The sequence below is a fragment of the Candoia aspera genome, chromosome 2, assembly GCF_035149785.1.
Source record: "Candoia aspera isolate rCanAsp1 chromosome 2, rCanAsp1.hap2, whole genome shotgun sequence".
Classification (NCBI taxonomy): Eukaryota; Metazoa; Chordata; class Lepidosauria; order Squamata; family Boidae; genus Candoia; species Candoia aspera.
Window position 1 is genome coordinate 1,354,686 of NC_086154.1, and position 21,895 is coordinate 1,376,580.

General features: G+C 47.5%; 3 protein-coding genes across 3 annotated transcripts in view; 2 read left to right on the forward strand and 1 right to left on the reverse strand.

Moving 5' to 3' along the window:
- LOC134491913 (zinc finger protein 595-like) overlaps positions 1-21,895 on the forward strand; it is a 610,720-nt gene that overhangs the window by 238,849 nt on the left and 349,976 nt on the right. The gene's annotated exons all lie outside the window — the stretch shown is intronic.
- The window catches only part of LOC134488789 (uncharacterized), a 107,560-nt gene that overhangs the window by 34,564 nt on the left and 51,101 nt on the right, over positions 1-21,895 (forward strand). The window lies entirely within an intron of this gene.
- LOC134491948 (zinc finger protein 883-like) lies at positions 1,626-5,906 on the reverse strand. The gene is made up of 4 exons (XM_063296039.1): positions 5,698-5,906; positions 5,478-5,547; positions 4,237-4,363; positions 1,626-3,278 (listed from the first exon to the last, which is right to left on the reverse strand). The coding sequence occupies exons 1-4, from the start codon at positions 5,892-5,894 to the stop codon at positions 1,777-1,779; spliced, it is 1,896 nt and encodes a 631-aa protein (XP_063152109.1). The 5' UTR covers positions 5,895-5,906; the 3' UTR covers positions 1,626-1,776.

The following is a 21,895-nucleotide window of genomic DNA, read 5'->3' on the forward strand; positions in this document are numbered from 1 at the left end:
GGATAACCTTCCCTGGTCAGGAGGAGGCAGTATTGCCTGGCTTTATAGTTTGACTTCCATTTCATTTGACTTCTGTTCTTGAAATGCAGTGAAGGCACACGTGCGCACACACACACGGTATTCTGGCAGGCACATGGTTTCTCTTTCTGCCCAAATTTAATTGTAAAATGCACTCCTCACACAAAACATTTATATTTCAGGAAAAATTCTAATTTAGAAATTGCAGGGTGGATTGTTGTTGTTTTTTTCTGAGAAGATGAACAGGACATCAGTGCTCTAGACCAGTTTATTGTTAATCAGTCTTTCCTAACATCTCCTGATTTACATGAAGGATTAAAGTATTTTATGACGTTACAATCTGGACCTGATGCATTTCCAAAATCTGAAATTCCTAACCTACTGGTGTGGTGTAGTGCCTAAGGTGCTGGGCCTGTGAGTTCTAGTCCTCCCTTGGCCACAAAAACCAGCTGAGTGACTTTGGGCCAGTCCCCTTCCACCTCACAAGGGAGTTGTGGGGAAGGAATTCCCCTCCCGGCACAGTTTCTTCTGGTGTAATGGGAGGTAAGGGAATCCTCTGATGAAAAAATGCTCCCTGCTTTCTTCACCCACATTGGTAGTCTCTATTCTTGGTCCCACACCATGGACTTGAGTCTCATTTATTTCTGAGATTTTTCCCCACACAAGAAGCAGTTCCCACCTTGTTCCTTTCTTCTGAATTCCTGTCGGTCAAGAAGAACTCCTGGACTGCAGCATATTGAGCTGGAGGATTTTTGTACCACATTAGTCTTTTATTTTGGTTCCAGCTGAATTCCTTATGTCTTTTTCCTCTGGTCATGCTTGATTGCTTGTGATATCAGAAGACTTGACTTGTTTTAATTCTCCTTTTCCTCTGTGCCCCTTACTTGGGACAAAGAAAAGGGAACATTATAAATCTAAAGCATAAGCATGCTTAGTTGTCACTTTTAATTCAACATCACCTCGATCCATTCTCCATTTCCTCTAATACAGTTTCATGAAGCCTGGGTACTACACAGCCTCAGAAAATAGCTGGGCCTTTCTGACTCTTCATGAGGGCCGAGAAGTGGGTTTTTTTGTCTGTGATAGTTATATTATGTAGTAAGAAGCAAGGAAAAACAGAATTATAAGAAACCTAGGCAGAACAAGGGAAGATCAAATTGCAGGAAGTGATCTGGGAATTTGGGCCCATAGAAGAAATGCATCAAGGATATACTCATCAGGTGCAGCTCCTCCCAGTGATTTGCAAACTGCACTTAGATTCATCCCTTCTTGCGCTAACGCCAAGCTGAAAGATTAAGTAAATGAGGGAGAATGGAGCTCATGTGCAAAGCTGTAATAACACATAAGATTAAAGACAGTGTTCATAACTAGGCATGGCCAAGAATTTGAGATCCCTAAAATTGCAATTCCCATGTTTGAAGCAAAGGTGGACACTGCAAACACCTTAAACTTAAACCTTAAGCCAAAAGATTTCCCATTATTGATAGCCCAGGGTCAGCATCTTAAAATGATAAAAATTTCAAAAATCAACTCACCATTAAAAAAAGAAAGAAGTATGAACCGGTTTTTCCCCCTCAACATATCAAATCTTCGAACAGTTCCTGTCAAGCTTTAGCAAAGGTCAGATTTTAATTGGATTTAGGATTCAGAAAAAGTACCTTTTCTACTTCAGGAAGTAGGATACTGCTGGATGGAACCATCTAATATTTTTAGGGATTCTCACCAGAATGAATCTTTTTATGGGAAGTAAAGTAACTGCTACTGCTGAAGCTCTTCCCACACTCTGCATTGATACGGCTTCTCTCCTGTATGAACACTTTTATGAGAAGCGAGCTGGCTGATCCACGTGAAGCTCTTTCCACACTCAGGACATGCATACGGTTTCTCCCCCGTGTGAATCCTTTTGTGGGAAGTAAGGGTCCCATTTTCACGGAAGCTCTTTCCACACTCCGAGCATTTGTATGGTTTCTCCCCTGTGCAGATCCTTTTATGAAAAGAAAGGGAACTGCTGTTGCTGAATTTTTTTCCACACTCCATACATTTATATGGTTTCCCCCCTGTGTGGATACTGGTATGGGAAGTAAGCTGCCTACTGCTACTGAACCTCTTTCCGCACTCCATGCACTTATATGGCTTCTCTCCAGTGTGGACATTTTTATGGGAAGTAAGGTAACTGTTATATGTGAAACGCTTCCCGCATTCCAAACATTTATATGGTTTTGTGCCTGAATGGATCCTTTTGTGGGAAGTAAGCTGACTGCTCCAAGTGAAGCTCTTTCCACAGTCCAGGCATTGATAGGGTTTGTCACCTGTGTGGCTACTTTTATGGGAAGTAAGCTGACTATTACACGTGAAGGTCTTCCCACACTCCTTGCATTGATATGGTTTCTCCCCTGAGTGGATCCTTTGATGCCTAGCAAGGAACAATTTTTCACGGAAGTTCTTCCCACACTCCAGGCATTTATAGGGCTTCTCCCCTGTGTGGATCCTTTTATGGTAAGTAAACAAGCTGCTCCACCTGAAGCTCTTTCCACACTCTGTGCATTCATATGGTTTCTCCCCTGTATGGATTCTTTTGTGTATATTAAGGGACCCTTTTTCACGGAAGTTCTTCCCACACTCCAGGCATTTATAGGGCTTCTCCCCTGTGTGGATCCTTTTATGGGAAACAAGGGAACTGCTTTTGCTGAAACTTTTCCCGCATTCCACACATTCATATGGTTTCTCCCCTGTATGGATTCTTTTGTGTATATTAAGGGACCCATTTTCACGGAAGTTCTTTCCACACTCCGTGCATTTATAGGGCTTCTCCCCTATGTGGATCCTTTTATGGGAAACAAGGGAACTGCTTTTGCTGAAGCTTTTTCCACATTCCACGCATGTATATGGTTTCTCTCCCATCTTTACTCTCTCACGTAAAGAAAGTTTGAAAGTTGGATTGCAACTTTTTTCATCCTCCCTGCACTGAAATGGTTGCCCTTTAGTGTGAGTTCTGTAATGTTTCTTTAAATCTATATTATCTTGGAAAATTTTCACATTTTTCCATAAGCATTTTCTTCTTTTTCCTTTGTGTCCTTGTTGAACATCGACATCTTGAACCGGAACAAATTGAAAAATGGAGCTTTTCTTCCTTCCATAGTTTGATGTGTTTCCTTCTTGCCTTATTGCTTCCATTTGACCTATGATTATCCTTTTTCCTTCTTCACACTTGATTGTCTGTAATACTTGCTTGTCATTTTCATTCTTATACCCATTTATTCCTTCGAGAAAAAAAACGGAATAGAAATTGTTTCAAGGCTAGGAAAAAGAGTTTACGTTGTAACTGTAGGAAGTGAATGTGAAGGCTATGATGAAATTCGTAAAAACTTCCAGACCAACAAGAAATTATTTTCCCCGTGGATTCCAATCAAGTCGCAGAAGGAATCAAGATGAAAGTGATGAACAATCAGAAGAAAGAAGGTTTAAAAAATTATTTAGGAGTGCCCAGAAAGACAATGGGAATGGACAGCTAACTATATTTAATTTGCTAACCATCATTTCCAACAACAGCTGGTCCTCAACTTACAATCACAATTGGGACTGGCATTTCTGCCACTAAGTGATGCGGTCATAAAGCGAGATGTCATGTGACCACATCCCTTAGCGATGGCAATCCAGGCAATTCCCCTTGCTGTCGTTAAGTGAATTTCACCGGCTGTTAGCCGAGGACCCACCCCAATCCAAGCCATTCTGCGCTTGGCCCCTCCCAGCCCCGAGCCTCAGTAAGGTAAGGGACTGCTTCCAACTCCCCCCACCTGCCTATCTCCCCACCCATCCCTTCCCTTTTGGCCGCCCTGCACCCCGCCTTGCGGGGCAGCAAGCAGCCCCAGAACTGCATGGCTCTGGGGCTGTTGCCATGCCCTGGGAAGCCCCAGCCGCCCCAGCCCAGTCCCAGCCGCAGTTGCCCCTGCCACCCTGCGCTCCGCCGCCCCAGCTGACCTTGCCATCTTCTTGCTCCTGCTGCTGATAAGGTGTGTCCAGGCTGCCCCTTTGTGCCAAGAAGGCCCTTTGCGCAAAACTGGCAAAAGCAAGCTGGCAAAAGCAAGCCCTTTTGCCAGTGGGTTCTCCAGCGACCAACTCCTACACGTGGCTCCCTGAGCCGAGCCCCAGGCCTTTCCCATTGGGCGAAACGCGCTATGAAATGCTCTAAGTATCTGAGGGCAGAGCAGGGTCCCTTACCCAGAGATTCCACATTCCTGGAATTCTCCAGCATGACCTCCCTATGCAGAGCCTTTTGGTCGATATTCAGCTGAGCCCCCTCCTCCTCAGAGAAAGACACAACCACCTCCTCAAAAGATACAAGACCCTAAAAGAGAAAAAATGGTTTACCCATTAAGAGAGGGGCCTAGGAATGATTTGCAAGTTATTTTTATGTTTTATTGTAAACCACCCAGAGTCCCCCCAGGTGGGGGAGACGGGCGGTGATAAAATGTGATTGATAGATAGATAGATAGATAGATAGATAGATAGATAGATAGATAGATAATGTTCATAAATCTCCAAAGCAAAGATTGTAAAATGGGCATTTTCTACAAGACTCAGAATTCTATGTGAGACAATCAGCAAAGCCCACAGCCTTTGATGGATGAAACTTTTGCAAAAAGTCTTATCAACTTGCCTGGTACTATGGGACTTACAGTGCCATTCAGCGAAAGCAGTTGCAATATCCTTCTGGGTCAATTGGCAGACCACCTATCAATGGCTCCAATTCTTTCTTATGGTAACAGAAGGAAGTGTGTCTATGTTAGCCAATGGCCTTTGGTGTCGCTTGAAGGACCAGTCCTGCCCACTTAACACCTTAAGGAGAGTGCCGGGAAACCCCATCCAGGGATTTCGGTGGCATGCCATCCATATGCAGATGGCATGCAGCCAGTTGGTTTTTCCTCAGATTCCAGGGAAGGTGCTCATGGTTTGAGCCATTGGCTGGAGGGAGGCTAAGAGGCTGACTGATTCAAATTACCTTTGGAACTCTCAAGTGCTTTGATTACAAGCTCTTTAGGCACTACTATTATTTAGCAATGTTTCCATATGGCACTTCTGTTACATTCTTGTATAGCCTATTAAGAACTGTTTTCTTCTCTTTACAACATAATATGCCAGTTTAAAGATTTCTACCAATCGAAGCGAAAGATTTCTACCTGGCAAAATCTATTTCAATCAATTTTAAAATCTGATATGCTTTAATTTCTCTTCACTGCTTTGAAATACTTTAAAAATGATAATTGTTCCATTTGATTAATTAAGCTGTTTTGAGCATTCCAGCACAATGGGAAATCTTCTAAATTAAGGAAAAGGTGGCTCCAATTTTAACAACCGCTGTTTGTGCACATTGAGGAACAGTAGTATTATACGTTCAACTCCAGATTAAAACAGGAGGCCTCCAAATGTTCCCTGCATTGTCTCTCTGTTTCTTGGCCTACCTGAACTTGAGCTTCAGAAGCTCTTTCAGCTCCACCAGAAAAAGACGGTCCTATGAATAGCAACGGTGCCCTCCTATTCTCTATATGGGAACAAAAGTGTTGTGAGTAGATTTTTAAAAGCATAAAGCATGCAATATGTAGACATGTTATAAACAAAATCACCCAGAGAAGAACAGATAGCAGGAATTACTTTACGAAACTTCTCACCATTTGGAAGGACCTTCCCTTGCCTGGTAAGGTATCTGCCTGGGACATCCCTCTGAAAATGAGTTTCTGTGACCAACCTGATGAATTCCTCCTTCCCTCAGGATGCTCGATGATGGGCTCCAGGAAGGGCCTCTGGACCGGATGTGCCAGGAAAAGCAAAGGAAGAAATAAAGGAGCATCTACTCTGCTGTAAACAGCACTGTGCCCCATGCCCACTGGTGAGGATGGAGGAACTGCCTCTCCGAAAGGAACAAGGAAACCATTTGCCAAGGACGTTAATCCAGGGGTTCTCAACCTTTTTTTGTTCAGGGGCCACATGTGAGCCTCACTTACCCCTGTGACCAGCCTCAGAGTTCCTGTTAGCTGGAAAAAAAGGACCTTCCCATCTCACTGCTTATCTGGCCCTCCCAGACATGGACCCCTGGAGGACCACACGGCCCACACTGAGTTAACCATCTCCTCTCATTATCAATTCCAGAAAACTGTTACAGACATTCATTAGTTCAGAGGTATTATATTAAACTCCTCTTTAGGGCTGCCAAGATTAAATTCTCACACCTGCACATCTTCCTGCTCCTCCTCTGCCTGGCTCAGCAGGAGCCTTCAGCGAGGGCCACCGCCTGGGAGGTGGTCTCTGCTCCACAGTCCCGAATCCAGCGCTTCATCTCCGGTGGCAGGACGGCCAGGAACCGCTCCGGGAGCAGCAGGTCCACCATCTGAGCCTTGGTGCGTCTTTCTGGCTGCAGCCATTGATGGCAAAGGTGGTGAAGGCGGCTGCAAATCTCTGGGGGCCCCTCGGCCCCCTGGTAGAGGGCGTTCCTGAACTCCCAGCATAGTATTTCCGAACTGATGGCTTCATCCTCTGGGAACGTCTGCCCAACTTTTGCCCAGTTCTCCCCACAGCTCCCGGAATGAGGCGCCAGAGGGCTTTTTCCAGCTTCTGCACCTGCTGAGCATTGTCCGTCCATCTTCTCTCTATTCTCTAATCCAGCTCTCAATGAGGCCAATGAATTTCCAGATCTTCACCAGTCTTTTCATTCACGGTACCTGAACGGCAAGAAGAGGTCCTGGACAAGTCTCCCAAGGCCATTCAGCCTTTGCTTGTGAGATATTTGTTTTTGGTCTCCAAACAAGGCGACACAGGAGGCTTCTAGGCTGTCTATCTGTGACCTAAAGAAACCACACTTGCAGAATTAGAGAATGACAGATTGAAATTGTAATCTAACACGCACACGGGCCAAAAGTCAGGTTGTCTAAATGGGCACCTGTTTGTGAACAAAAGACAGGGACTGCATTAGGGAGGTAGTTCTGGGGAAGAAATGCAGGGTCTTCAGAATGAAGGTCGATCAAGGAACCCAAATCCACAGTGTTGTGGGAATGCAGCCACACAGATCCAGCCGCACTGCTCTTCCTGCAGAATCTGCACAACTTGACTGAGCTTCGCAGCGCAAAACCTCCTCTCCCCACAGGCAGAGACCTTTTGCAGGAAATGGGGTGCAGGTCCCCCAAGTCCCCTCCTTCTTCCTGGCGACCCTGGACTTTTCCCTTCTGGCCAATATGGGCAGTCCGGGGCTCTTCGTTCCCCCCTGCCTGGCACGTGCATGGAAAGCAGCAGCCGAGGAGCATGGGACCCTGGACTCTTCCCCTTCCCCCCAGGACTCAGGAGACTGACCCTGGCTGAGCACTTTGTCTCCCTTCCCTCCCCTTTTCTCCCCTTCCAGTGGAAAAGAGGAAGCCCTTCAACGCGATGGGTTGATACAACCACCACAACAATGGATGCAAACCCTGGAACAGCCGGGCACTTGGCACGAGACCGAACAGCGTTTCCTTCTGTTACACATGGGGTCGCCCTGAGTCGTAAATGACTCGACGGCAGCTGACGACGACGACAGCTTAGGCTGAGAGGACCCACTCAGGGACCCCCTGAAGCATCGCTCCTGGCATCCCTTCTGGAGGGAGGCAGCTCCCGGCCCTTCCTTCCCCACCTTTCCCCATGGCTTCCCGGCCGCGTCCGGAAGGAGCGGCTCTCAGAGACCCCGCGGTGTTTGTGCACGTCTGCGCCTTGAGCGGCTGAGGAAGATGGCGGCGCCTCCAGGGCATCTGGCTTTGCCGCCCCTTCTTGCACCCTCGCTCTTCGCACCGCTCCGTTTCTTCCCAGGACCTTTCCGCAGGAAATGGCCAAAAAGAAACGGCCTTGGGCGACCGTCGACGCCAGGCGGCCGCTTCCTCCTTGCCCCGAAAGCCTTTTCCTTTCCTTTCCTTTCCTTTCCTTTCCTTTCCTTTCCATCTCCGACCAAAATACAATTCGATTTGTGTTTGTGTCCGGCAATTCTACTCCTCCTGCGCCTCAGGCCAGCGAGGCAGCCTCTGACCCACCCTGAGGTGGAGTATAAATAACCTCAATAGCAGTAATAAGGTTTTCCTGATGGAGGAAAACGGCCCAAAAAGGACCTGTTTAACGACTCTCTTTCGCCACCTCCTCTTTTCCTCCTTTCTTTGACCCTCCTGCCTTCTTGGCGGCTCCAACGTCCGCGAAATCTCACGTGTTCCTTCTCGCAGTTTCTCTTTTTCCGCTCCATTAACAAGTGATTGTTACCATTATTAATCATAAATTATATACGCCAACCAGAGTCATGGGAGTTGAGTAGCATGTTGTTGTTTATTCGTTTAGTCGCTTCCGACTCTTCGTGACTTCGTGGACCAGCCCACGCCAGAGCTTCCTGTCGGTCGTCAACACCCCCAGCTCCCCCAGGGACAAGTCCGTCACCTCTAGAATATCATCCATCCATCTTGCCCTTGGTCGGCCCCTCTTCCTTTTGCCTTCCACTCTCCCTAGCATCAGCATCTTCTCCAGGGTGTCCTGTCTTCTCATGATGTGGCCAAAGTATTTCAGTTTTGCCTTTAATATCATTCCCTCAAGTGAGCAGTCTGGCTTTATTTCCTGGAGGATGGACTGGTTTGATCTTCTTGCAGTCCAAGGCACTCTCAGAATTTTCCTCCAACACCACAGTTCAAAAGCATCGATCTTCCTTCGCTCAGCCTTCCTTATGGTCCAGCTCTCGCAGCCATATGTTACTACAGGGAACACCATTGCTTTAACTATGCGGACCTTTGTTGTCAGTGTGATGTCTCTGCTCTTAACTATTTTATCGAGATTGGTCATTGCTCTTCTCCCAAGGATTAAGCGTCTTCTGATTTCCTGACTGCAGTCAGCATCTGCAGTAATCTTTGCACCTAGGAATACAAAGTCTTTCACTGCTTCTACATTTTCTCCCTCTATTTGCCAGTTATCAATCAAGCTGGTTGCCATAATCTTGGTTTTTTTGAGGTTTAGCTGCAAGCCAGCTTTTGCACTTTCTTCTTTCACCTTCATCATAAGGCTCCTCAGTTCCTCTTCACTTTCAGCCATCAAAGTGGTATCATCTGCATATCTGAGATTGTTAATGTTTCTTCCAGAGATTTTAACTCCAGCCTTGGATTCCTCAAGGCCAGCTTGTCGCATGATGTGTTCTGCATACAAGTTGAATAGGTAGGGTGAGAGTATACAGCCCTGCCGTACTCCTTTCCCAATCTTAAACCAGTCCGTTGCTCCGTGGTCTGTTCTTACTGTCGCTACCTGGTCGTTATACAGATTCTTCAGGAGGCAGACAAGATGAGTAGCATACACATTTAATAAATCATTCCGAGTTTTTCTGCTCCTTCGTGATTTCAGTTTGAGACTGGCTTTGATCCTCAAGAGATGCTTCCCCTCTAATTTTTGAGGGGCATTTTAATTCCATATTTCATTCTTCCTGTGTAGGATGTTTCTCCTCCCATCCATTCAATGAACCCCCAAAGCTTGGCTGCCATTTTCTCTTTCCAACTTGATTCCCTTTCGGCAAATCCCCCTTTTCCCCTCCTTGTGAAATTTCTGAGGTAAAACACTTGCAACTGCATTTTTGGAGTCCTTTTCCCCCTTCAAGGCCCTTTTCTTGAAATACTTATTCTCTTTGGGGGGGATTTTAGCCTCCTCGTGTCACAGCCACCATCTTTCCCCCGCCCGGAGCGTTGGCGGCTCCCCACTAAAGCTGCCTTTTTAATCTGGGTCCAGCTTCCCTTGGAGAAGACCCACGAGGGCAAAAAGCCCTCAGAAGTGTTGGTTTGTGCAAGAAGGAAAACTCTTTTGGAGAGTTAATATTTGCAACGTTCCCAGATTAGGAGCATGAAGCCATTTCCCAGACAGGCTGTGAAATCTCTGAGCCCCAGGCTGCGTTTGCTCCTCAAGGCACCCAGTTTCTCTTTTTTTCTAGTGCCACAGAACCAGAATGAATAATTTCCTCTGTTGTCAGACCTCCTGTGCTCTTCTGGGGCCCCTCTCAGCTATTTCTGGGAGGATTTGGGTCATTTTCAGGGCCCTGCAGTATTTCTTTAGGCAGTTGTGGATCATTCAGAGCCAAAATGACTTCCCACGAAGGGAAACCATCTTTTCTTCCAGGCTGTGGATACCGTCCTGGCTTAAAGTTTATCAGTTTCCAGAGGTTTCCTTTTCTACACATGTGGTGAATACAGAGTGTTTCTAGATGGTCCTTGACAGACCGGCTTCGACTCAAGTGTTTCCCTTTATGGGAAAAAAATGAGACCCAGGCTGTGGTCCCCACAGTAAAGCTAAAGTCCGTGCTAGTCGGTAGCTATTTCGCGAACTGGCTCCCAACCTGGCATTTCCAGCAGTTCACCCCACTTGAAATGACGGGGTTGAAACTGATTCCCGGGTGAATTTGGAACCCTAAGCAACACCATCAAGGACGCGAGCTGAGCCACTTGAAGAAGAGGGACCAGCAGCCTGAACAGTCTTTGTAAACCATGGTTTACGGCTTAAGCTTCTTCTGCCAACCCAGCCCATAGATGACAGTTCAGAGCAAGTTCAGAGCAAGAAATAGTGGGCTTCAGTGGAACTCATTGCTTCCATTCCCATCATCCTGTAAATTTAATAGGTTATTCATTCTTATTCCATTATCTTGGCTTGGCCTTTTCCCCTCAGCTCAGTGTTTCTCAGCCTTGGCAACTTCAATGCATGGACTTCAGTTCCCAGAATTCCTCAGCCAGGAGGAGCAGGCAACTTTGCAAGAGGTGGGAGAAGGGATGCATTCTGCCAGGGGGCCAGGATGATGGGAGCGGGAGGAAAGCACTCTTGTGGGGGAAAAGCAGGCTATGGAGAGAGGGGGACTGAGCAGAGATTGCTCCAAACAGCCTCTCTGCCCTCAAAGCTTTTACCCTTTCTTTTTTTTTGCAAAACCAAGAGCCTCAGTCTGGGACGAGGGTGGAGAGAGCCCCAAAGGCTCCTTGTGGGGGGAGGCCACTAACCATCGCTCCCAGCAATCCATCAGCTGGAAGACAGCCCCTAGGCCACCCCTTCCTCTTCTGGGGGGCTTCCACGCCATGCAAGAAAAGGGCACCTCTTTCGGCCCAGGTGTCTGTGCCAGCACTGGATCAACCATTCAGCAAAATCAGCCCCTCCTTGGGAAACCATGGTTGATCAGCCCAGAGCCTAGTGCTTGTATGAACACTGCCAAAGAGAAATACTGTGAAGGAGAAAACTAAAGAATTAAAGGAAGCAATGGAGTTTCAGATGTTTGCAAGACCATTAAGGCAACATCATTAAAAATTAAAGCAAAGATTGAATTCTCTCCAAATCTAGATTTGCTCCACGTATTTGATGGCCAGAATAAGATACTGCCAAAATAGTGAATCTGATTTACAAAGAATAGTGGGATTTCATGGTTTATAAATAAGCATTGTTTTATCGAAAATCATGGGAACATTAAAGTCAACAAATACATTTTTTAACCTTTCCGTTTTTAAAAACATTGTGCAGGATCCATCTGATGGAGTGGAATTACACTGGAGAAATGGGTAATTGAGTTTCTTCCCTCACAGAACATAACCTAGGAGTAAAAATATGTCTGTCAAGGAGGAGTAGAACGTCTTCTAAAAAATATGAATAACTGAAGAGGAGGCTGAAGAATTTGAGGCAGCCCAAATAGCTTGAGATTATGAAGGAAAAGAAATGCCTCAGAGAAAAATAAAATAGAATTTCTGTTCTAAGTAAAACAGTCAAAATGTGAAAAAGGAAACCAGACCTCCTTGAAGAGACTCATTGGCATGTGATGATGAAAAGGAAAAAAAAGATTTCTTTATAGTTTGAACCAGAAAGAATGTGTTGTTGTTGTTTATTTGTTTAGTCGCTTCCGACTCTTCGTGACTTCATGGACCAGCCCACGCCAGAGCTTCCTGTCGGTCGTCAACACCCCCAGCTCCCCCAGGGATGAGTCCGTCACCTCCAGAATATCATCCATCCACCTCACCCTTGGTCGGCCCCTCTTCCTTTTGCCTTCCACTCTCCCTAGCATCAGCATCTTCTCCAGGGTGTCCTGTCTTCTCATTATGTGGCCAAAGTATTTCAGTTTTGCCTTTAATATCATTCCCTCAAGTGAGCAGTCTGGCTTTATTTCCTGGAGGATGGACTGGTTGGATCTTCTTGCAGTCCAAGGCACTCTCAGAATGTATCCTCTCACCCTACCTATTCAACTTGTACGCAGAACACATCATGCGACATGCTGGGTTTGAGGAATCCAAGGCTGGAGTTAAAATCTCTGGAAGAAACATTAACAATCTCAGATATGCAGATGATACCACTGAAAGCGAAGAGGAACTGAGGAGCCTTATGATGAAGGTGAAAGAAGGAAGTGCAAAAGCTGGTTTGCAGCTAAACCTCAAAAAAACCAAGATTATGGCAACCAGCTTGATTGATAACTGGCAAATAGAGGGAGAAAATGTAGAAGCAGTGAAAGACTTTGTATTCCTAGGTGCAAAGATTACTGCGGATGCTGACTGCAGTCAGGAAATCAGAAGACGCTTAATCCTTGGGAGAAGAGCAATGACAAATCTCAATTAAATAGTCAAGAGCAAAGACATCACACTGACAACAAAGGCCCGCATAGTTAAAGCAATGGTGTTCCCTGTAGTAACATATGGCTGCGAGAGCTGGACCATAAGGAAGGCTGAGAGAAGGAAGATCGATGCTTTGGAACTGTGGTGTTGGAGGAAAATTCTGAGAGTGCCTTGGACTGCAAGAAGATCAAACCAGTCCATCCTCCAGGAAATAAAGCCAGACTGCTCACTTGAGGGAATGATATTCAAGGCAAAACTGAAATACTTTGGCCACACAATGAGAAGACAGGACACCCTGGAGAAGATGCTGATGCTAGGAAGAGTGGAAGGCAAAAGGAAGAGGGGCCGACCAAGGGCAAGATGGATGGATGATATTCTAGAGATGACGGACCCGTCCCTGGGGGAGCTGGGGGTGTTGACGACCGACAGGAAGCTCTGGCGTGGGCTGGTCCATGAAGTCACAAAGAGTCGGAAGCGACTGAATGAATAAACAAGCATGCATTACCTTGACAGCATCATCTTGCAAGATTTTGAACAGTTCAGCTGGGATGCCGTCGTCTCCTGCTGCCTTGTTATGCTTCTTAAGGCCCATTCAACCTCACTCTTCAGGATGTCTGGCTCTAGCTCACTGACCACACCGTCAAAGCTATCCCCGATATTGTTATCCTTCCTGTACAGATCTTCCGTATATTCTTGCCACCTTTTCTTGATCTCTTCTTCTTCTTAGGTCCTTGCCATCTTTGTTTTTGATCATACCCATTTTTGCCTGGAATTTACCTCCAATGTGTCTAATTTTCTGGAAGAGGTCTCTTGTCCTTCCTATTCTATTGTCTTCTTCCACTTCCGTGCATTGCTTGTTTAAAAATAATTCCTTATCTCTTCTGGCTAACCTCTGGAATTTTGCATTTAATTGGGCATATCTCCCCCTATCACTGTTGCCTTTTGCTTTCCTTCTTTCTTGGGCTACTTCTAGTGTCTCAGCAGACAGCCATTTTGCCTTCTTGGTTTTCTCTTTCTTTGGGATGTATTTTGTTGCTGCCTCCTGAACACTGTTGCGAACTTCTGTCCAGAGTTCTTCCGGGACCCTATCTACTAAGTCCAGTCCCTTAAATTTATTCTTCACTTCCACTGCATATTCCTTAGGAATATTAGTGAGCTCATATCTAGCTGATCTGTGGGTCTTCCCTAATCTCTTTAGTCTGATCCTAAATTGTGCAAGAAGTTCGTGATCTGAACTACAGTCTGCTCCAGGTCTTGTTTTTACCAACTGTATAGATGTCCACCACCTTTGGCTGCAAAGGACGTAGTCAATCTGGTTGCGGTGTTGTCCATCTGGTGAAGTCCATGTATAAAGCCGTCTCTTAGGTTGCTGGAAGAGAGTGTTTGTTATTCACATTGAGTTGTCCTGGCAAAATTCTATCAGCCTATGTCCTGCTTCGTTTTGTTCTCCCAGGCCATGCTTACCTGTAATTCCAGGTGTCATTTGACTGCCCACCTTAGCATTCCAGTTTCCTGTGATGAAAATAACATCTCTTTTAGGCGTGTTGTCCAGTAGGTGCTGCAGATCCTCATAGAACTGCTCTACTTCAGCTTCTTCAGCATCTGTGGTTGGGGCGTATATTTGGATCACTGTGATGTTAGATGGCTTGCCCTGAATTTGAATTGAGATCATTCTGTCATTTTTTGGATTGTATCCAAGCACTGCTTTAGCCACATTACTATTAATTATGAAGGCTACTCCATTTCTTCTGTGGTCCTCTTGTCCACAGTAGTAGATTTGGTGGTCATTTGATGTGAAGTGGCCCATTCCAGTCCATTTCAGTTCACTGACGCCCAAAATGTCTATCTTGAATCTTGACATCTCACCAATAACCACATCCAATTTGCCACATCATAGACCTTACATTCCAGGTTCCAATGGTGTGTTGATCCTTAGAACATCGGATTCGCCGTTCACCACCAGCACCGTCGGCCGCTAGCCGTCCTTTCGGCTTTGAGCTAGCTGTGTCATCACGTCTGGGGCTAGCTGAACTCATCCTCTGTTCCTCCCCAGTAGCATTTTGACCATCTTCCGACCTGGGGGTCTCATCTTCTGATGGTATACTGACATATCTCTGGTTGTACTGATCCATTTAGGGTTGCACAATTAGGCCTATTACATAAACTATGCCTGTCCCTGATCCAGCTGGATCTGCTCATTACCCATGCCTTGTTGAAACGGAATATAGATTGACTATCGCAATGAACTCTCTGTGAGGCTGCCCTGAAGAGCGTCTGGAAGCTTCAGTGGTGCAAAATAGAGCAACCAGGCTGCTAGCAAGACTGGTGCCATGCTGAAAAATGTGCGAATTGCTCCCTATGCAGAGGTGTAGCTGGAGCAAAGCATGGTGGTGAACATCTCAGGTACAACCGATGCACAGATGCAGAACCCCAGGCAGCTTCCTGGCCAGTTCTGCAGTGGTTCTGGACTTTCCTGGTGGGACGTGTCCAGAAAGTGAAGCTGGAGAAGAGTGCAGCACCCGTGGGAATGAGTTGGTGTGCTTGATTGGTTGGATGGTGCCCTGCTGCTATGTGTTTTATTTCTTATATTTCTTATGCTTTGTATTTATCTATTTTATTGTAAGCTGCCTAGAATCCTTGTGAGATAGGAGGCCGTAGAAGTCCTGTAAGTAAGCAAGCAAGCAAGTAAATAAATAAATGTGAGATGGTGTCATGAGCAGCGTTGAGCTGAATGCGTCAGCACAATGGCACACATAACAATACCACGGAAACAAGAGCAAGGGATTAAAAGATAAGCAAAGCGACGCACAACAACAGACACAGACCCCGAGGAGAAGGGGACGACCCCAGCCAGATGAACCAGCCATTAGAACACAAAGGGGGAAGAAAGAACGACAAAGACAGGGCGGAACACGAGGCACGCCTGGAGCTGTCAGCAGGAACGCAAAGGATATCGCCCAGCTGAAAGTAATCACTGGCCGGAGGAAGAAGGAGATTACGAGAGAAGCCCGGGGCACCAGCAGGGGCCCCGCGACCCCTCACCTACCGGCAACGAAGCATACAGGACTTGGGGGGATGACACCACCCAAGGTGGGGGGGGGGGCACTGACCGGTGCGGGCTATTTAAATCCCGTACCGGCGCGCTCCCTTCACTCTCAGCTTTTTCTAGCTATGCACTATGCTGAAATAAACCAGAACCTGATTTTCCCTAAATTAGTGTCTGTGTCTTACTCAGTAGTAGGCAGCGCATGACATAAAGCTGAGAGTCCTAAACTCAGCCTCGCCAAGCCCCACCAGACAAGAACGGGCCGTGGGAGGACCAGATGGCAAGAAGAACACGAGCGGAGAGCGATGGAGCAGACGCGCCGCAACCAGGACGGGCGAGTCATACGGCGAGAGGCGGAGGAGAACCGACAGCGGCCGGAGGCAACACGACTCCCAGGAGCCACGGACACCCTCCCGGCCCATCCCGAGCCTCCGTCCCACCCCCGGAGGGAGGCGGAGGCGACCCGACCACGGGAGGGAGCAACATACCTCCCGAGACGCACGGAGACCTCCCCGCCCCACACTGCACCCCAGCCACAGGCGTGGAGCTTCAGCCCAACTGCAAGGAACGCGGTGGAGGATGGAGGGACAAACCAGCCATTTCGCTCCCAAGTCGAGGAAGCTGACCAGCAGACGGAAACGCCTGACCCCCATCGGTGGCCCAACTATGTGGAGACGCCGACCGGTCTGATCACAGCTGCGGCGCGGGCCTCGGACCGAGAAACGCAAGCCAGACTCACGGCCATGGAAGCCCAACTAAGGGACCTCGGGACCATGCTGCAGTTGTTGATGTCCTCCATGCCTTACATGACCATACCTGCGCAGGTACCCACCCCTATTCAAACCCCGAGCGGGTCTTGGCACCCCCATGGGCCAAATGTTAACAGGCAAGCTTCCCCAGCGGAAGAAGCCACGGGACGGGACGCGAGGAGAGGGGACCCACCGAACACCAGGGCCCCAAAGGACTTCCCCATTTCCTTCGACGGGAACCCCACGAAGCTGTCTTTTTTCGTCACGAACGTCACGAACTCCTTTGACTCTGAAGCGGACAAAATCGCAGCCGTGGTGATCAAGTTGCAAGACAGGGCGGCGGACTGGTACGTCCAAATGTACGAGTCCAATTCCCCAGCTGTCATGTTCCCCGTTTCAATGTTTTGTTCACATCGTAACGTTTCACATGTCACACCCTTTCTCCGTGTATATTCAGCTTGCTCTTTGCTGGTATTTTCCATTCATGCTCTCCTCCTTGTTTTGCAACATTGGAATGTATGTTTGGGTTTGCACTCCTATTCAAGGTTACTTTCCCGGGCGTGTGTAACGGTTGCTGGCACCTGGGAGGGGGTGGTGGCTGACAAGTATTCGGGGCGGGACTGGATTGAAGGCAAGGCTTTTAAGTTTGTATTTGGCGCGCTTTTGCTCATTCTCAGCTTCCTCTGTATTTGCATACTATTCCTTTAATAAATCAGTTATCTTTAAGCCCGAGCTTGTGAGACTGAGTATGTGGGATTAGGCAACCATTACATAAAGCTGAGAATCATTTAATTCATCTTCCGCTAGCCCCATCCAAACTTTGGGTGAAGAGGAGCGCTAGCGATGATCGAACAGCAACTTCGCATGAGTGAGGGGAGCGAGGAAGAGCCGGATTCGATGAGGACCCGGCCAGCTCTAACTTTGAGAGCGCAAAGGGCAGCATGTCGAGAAAAGCGGGAAGCTCAATTGGATGAGTTGTTGTTGGCAATGCAGGACACCATCAGGAGTGAACCCCAATCCGTAGGGGAAGTAGCACCGGGGAGGGGATCTCCACAACCATCCTGGGAGCACGAAATCCCCTTATCACCAAGGGTGGTGGTGACCAACAGACCCGTAGAAGAGCCTGTCACTCCTGCTCGTATTAAAGCAATCGAGGACAAAATGGATATGATAGTGACCATCTTAAAGGATATCCCCAAGGGCTCGGGGTCACTTCAAGAAGATTGGGAAGAAGATCCTTCCCAGCTGGCTTACCCGAGAGACAGGTCCCTGCCACCCAGGGGAAGGAGCAAGACTCGAGCTTCCCGACAATTGGGGGGAAGAGAGTTGAGAGTACCCAGAGATCGGCCACCACTGGGGGCTCGATGTGCGTTGACGTTTACGGAGCCACCACAGCCAGTGGAACCGGTAAGAACCTTCCCACCATTTGGGGTGAAGTTTGATGGGGACCCTGCCACGCTTTCCTTCTTCATTACAAATGCCAGGCATTATATGGAGGATTGGGGGCGAAGTTTTCGTTCGGAACAGGGCAAAATCAATTTTATTGCCAACAAGCTGAAAGGGAGGGCAGCTGATTGGTATGTACAGCTATGCCAAGCAGAGGCAACGGAGTTAGAGGACTTTGATGAGTTTCTGTGGTCACTCAAACAACACTTTGAAGACCCTTTGGCTCAAGAGACAGCAAAAAATGCCCTGAGAAAACTTTATCAAGGAACCCTCTCTGTTGCCAACTGAACTCTGGAATTTAAAGCCTTGTCGGGAAAAGTGGAAGATTGGTCCCAGTCAACTTTAGTAGAAATGTTCAAACAAGGGCTGGAGCCGGAAATCCTCCATTGGGCTCTGGGAAGAGACGATCCTAAAATGTTATACGGATGGATTCAGTTGGCGGGCAGCGCAGAAAACGCTCTACAAATGTATGCCCATAGCAAAGAACTGAGACAAACCCGAGTCGCAAAGGGGGCTCGTGCTACTGGATTTCCGAGCCGCCCTAAACCAAAAACTTGGGAAGAAGAAAGAGAACGACGTTTTGCGAAGGGTCAGTGCCTGAGATGCGGAAAGGATGGACATCGTGCCACTTTGTGCCCAAGACGCCGACCAGAGGAACGCCCAGCGAAAACGTCAGGAAAGTCGCCCGCTCTGCCGTGCAAAATGAAGGCTGCCATCGCTGAACTCGACCCTCCAGAACTTCCATTTGGGGAAGAGGAAGAGGAATTACAGTTCGACCAGCCGGCGGGAAAAGGCTACCACCTGCCCTGAAGGGCGCCGTTGGGCAGGTGGAAGAAACCGGGTGCGACCACGATTCGGTGAGTGGGAATTTTCCTACACTGACTGTCAAAGTGAAATTGGGATCTAGAACCAAAACTGTGGAAGTCTGGGCCATGCTAGACTCGGGGTGTTCTCATTCACTTATGCACCCTGATGTTGTAGCTGCCCTGGAACTGCCCACGTTCCCTTTGCCACGGCCAATGACCTTCACACAATTGGATGGAACTATGGCGGGGGGGAAGGCAGTCACTCACTCCACGGGACTGGTTGCTTTACAGATGGGCTCCCATTGGGAGAAATTACCTTTTGTCATAGCTCCAGTGGGGGGGCCTTTGGTTATTTTAGGAATGCCTTGGTTTGTACAACAAAACCCTTTTATCAACTGGCTGCATAGAACTGTAACGTTTGCTGATGGATTTTATAAAGTACCTGAAAAGGATCTGTTAGAGGACATGGAGGGAGGACGGGTGGCTAACACTACTGTACAAACACTTCAGCCTCTGGAAGGACTGCCTAACCAATACCAGGATCTGGCTGATGTGATTGGGGAGAAGGAGGCAGATTGATTGCCACCTCACCGAAAAACAGACTGTGCCATTGAGTTCCTCCCCAATGTGAAATTACCTTCCCCAAAAATCTACCCCATGTCTCCTAAAGAACTAGCTACGCTGAGGGAATTCATTGACAAAAACCTAGATAGGGGTTTCATTGAGCCTGCAAACTCCCGGGTGGGGGCACCTGTTCTCTTTAGACCAAAAAAGGATGGTTCTTTGAGACTATGTACAGATTTCCGCGGGCTCAATGCAGTATCAATATTAAATAAATATCCTTTGCCCCTTATCAAAGACATGTTATCACATCTGGCCAAAGGCAAAATCTTCTCAAAATTGGATCTAAGGGAAGCCTATTTTCGCATTCGCATAAGGGAAGGGGATGAGTGGAAAACAGCTTTTAACTGTCCTCTGGGAGCCTTCCAATACAAAGTCTTGCCTTTTGGTCTGTCTGGGGCACCTGGGGTTTTTATGCAACTTATCAATGAGGTCTTGCATGACCACCTGTTTAAAGGAGTACTGGTGTATTTGGATGATGTATTGATTTATACTGAAACCATGTCAGAACATATTCACTTGGTGCGTCAAGTGCTTACTAAATTGAGAAAAGCTGAGTTGTATGCCAAATTATCCAAGTGTGCTTTCCATCAATCACAAATAGACTATTTGGGATATAGAATTTCTGCAAGGGGTATTGAGATGGACCCTACCAAGGTTGAAGCAATTTTGGCATGGGAGCCTCCCCGCACCAGGAGGCAATTACAAAGTTTCCTGGGATTCGCAAATTTCTACAGGGCATTTGCCCAAAATTTCGCAGAAATTGCCCTCCCCCTCACTGAACTGCTAAAAACCAAAGCGCAGGGCGATACGCGCCATTCAAAAAACCCAGGAGCGCTCCTTAAATGGACTCCCACTTGCCAACAGGCATTTGAGGCGCTCAAACAAATCTTCACCACCGAACCAATTTTGCAGCATCCTGACCCCACTAAGCCTTTCATAGTGCAAGTGAATGCCTCTGATTTCTCCGTTGGGGCACTACTGTTCCAGTCTGATAACTCTAACACTTTAAAGCCCTGTGCCTATCTCTCTCGCAAGTTCACTGAAACGGAGAGACGCTGGCATGTTTGGGAAAAAGAGACTTTTGCTGTAAAAACAGCTTTGGAAACCTGGCGACACTTATTGGAAGGAGCTTCCAACCCCTTTGAGGTGTGGACTGACCATAAAAACTTGGAAGCATTAAGCACCAGTCGCAAACTCAGCCCTAAACAACTTCGCTGGGCTGAATTTTTCAGTCGCTTTGATTTCGCCCTTAAATTCATACCAGGCAAGAAAAACTTTTTAGCTGATGCTCTGTCACGCAGACCCCAAGACGCTGGCCCATGGCCAACGATACAAGGTACATTGTGGACAGAAAAGCAATTGAGTTTGGCAGCTGTGACACGCAGCCGGGCGCGAGCGCAACAGATTCAGCCCCAATCCACTCCACCTCCCTCCCGTCCAGCACGCTTGCCAATTCCCTCAGACTTGAAACAACAGTTGCTTTTCCACCTCAAAACTGATACTTGGTTGCAAGCAAACCTACACACTGTAACCTTCACTGACAGTTTTGCCTGGCGAAACGATCGTCTCTATGCCCCTGAGACGTTACGAAAGACGATTCTCCAACGCTGCCACGACGACAAGTTGGCTGGACATTTTGGGTACCTCAAAACCCTTCACTTGCTTAGGCGCCAATTCTGGTGGCCATCTTTACTAAAGGACTTTAAAGCATATGTCACTGCATGCCCTGTATGTGCCACAACAAAGTGCAAAACTGGAAAGCCGCAAGGGCTCCTGCAACCCGTTGCAACCCCATCCTTCCCATGGCAGGATATATCAATGGACTTTATTGTAGACCTCCCACCCAGTCAACGAAAAACCGTCATTTGGGTGGTCAAAGATTTTTTTTCTAAACAAGCCCATTTCATACCATGTGCCTCCATCCCTACCGCACAACAGCTGGCACGCCTATTCCTCGTTCACATGTACCACCTTCACGGAATCCCCTCCCGTTTGGTGAGTGACAGAGGCACACAATTTATGTCACACTTTTGGCGGGCATTTTTGAAACTCCTTGGCACCAAACAAGCCCTCTCAACTGCTTGGCATCCGGAAACGGATGGATCTACTGAAGCCATTAATTCTACCCTCAAACAATACTTGCGTGCTTTTGTCAATTATCAACAGGACAACTGGGTGGACTTACTCCCTTTTGCTGAGGTTGCCTACAACAACGCCGTTCATCAAAGTACTGGTCAGGTTCCCTTTAAAGCTGTTTTCGGGCGTGAGTTCGTCCCGATACCCGAACTCCCGCACCCACAACCACTCCCTGCTTCTCTCACTGACTGGGCTGAATCTCTCAAAGACTCGTGGAACAATATTCAACAAGCTCTAACCCACTCACAGACCACCTATAAAAAACACGCAGATGCCAAGCGCTCCCCTGAACCTACTTTTGCTGTGGGTGATAAAGTCTACTTGTCCACGAAATTCCTCAAGTCACCACAACCCTCGAAAAAACTTGGTCCTAAGTTTGTTGGTCCTTTTCCCATTGTTGCACAAATTAACCCTGTTACTTTTAAACTCGATTTGCCCCATAACCTCAAGCGTTTACATCCTGTTTTCCATTGCAGC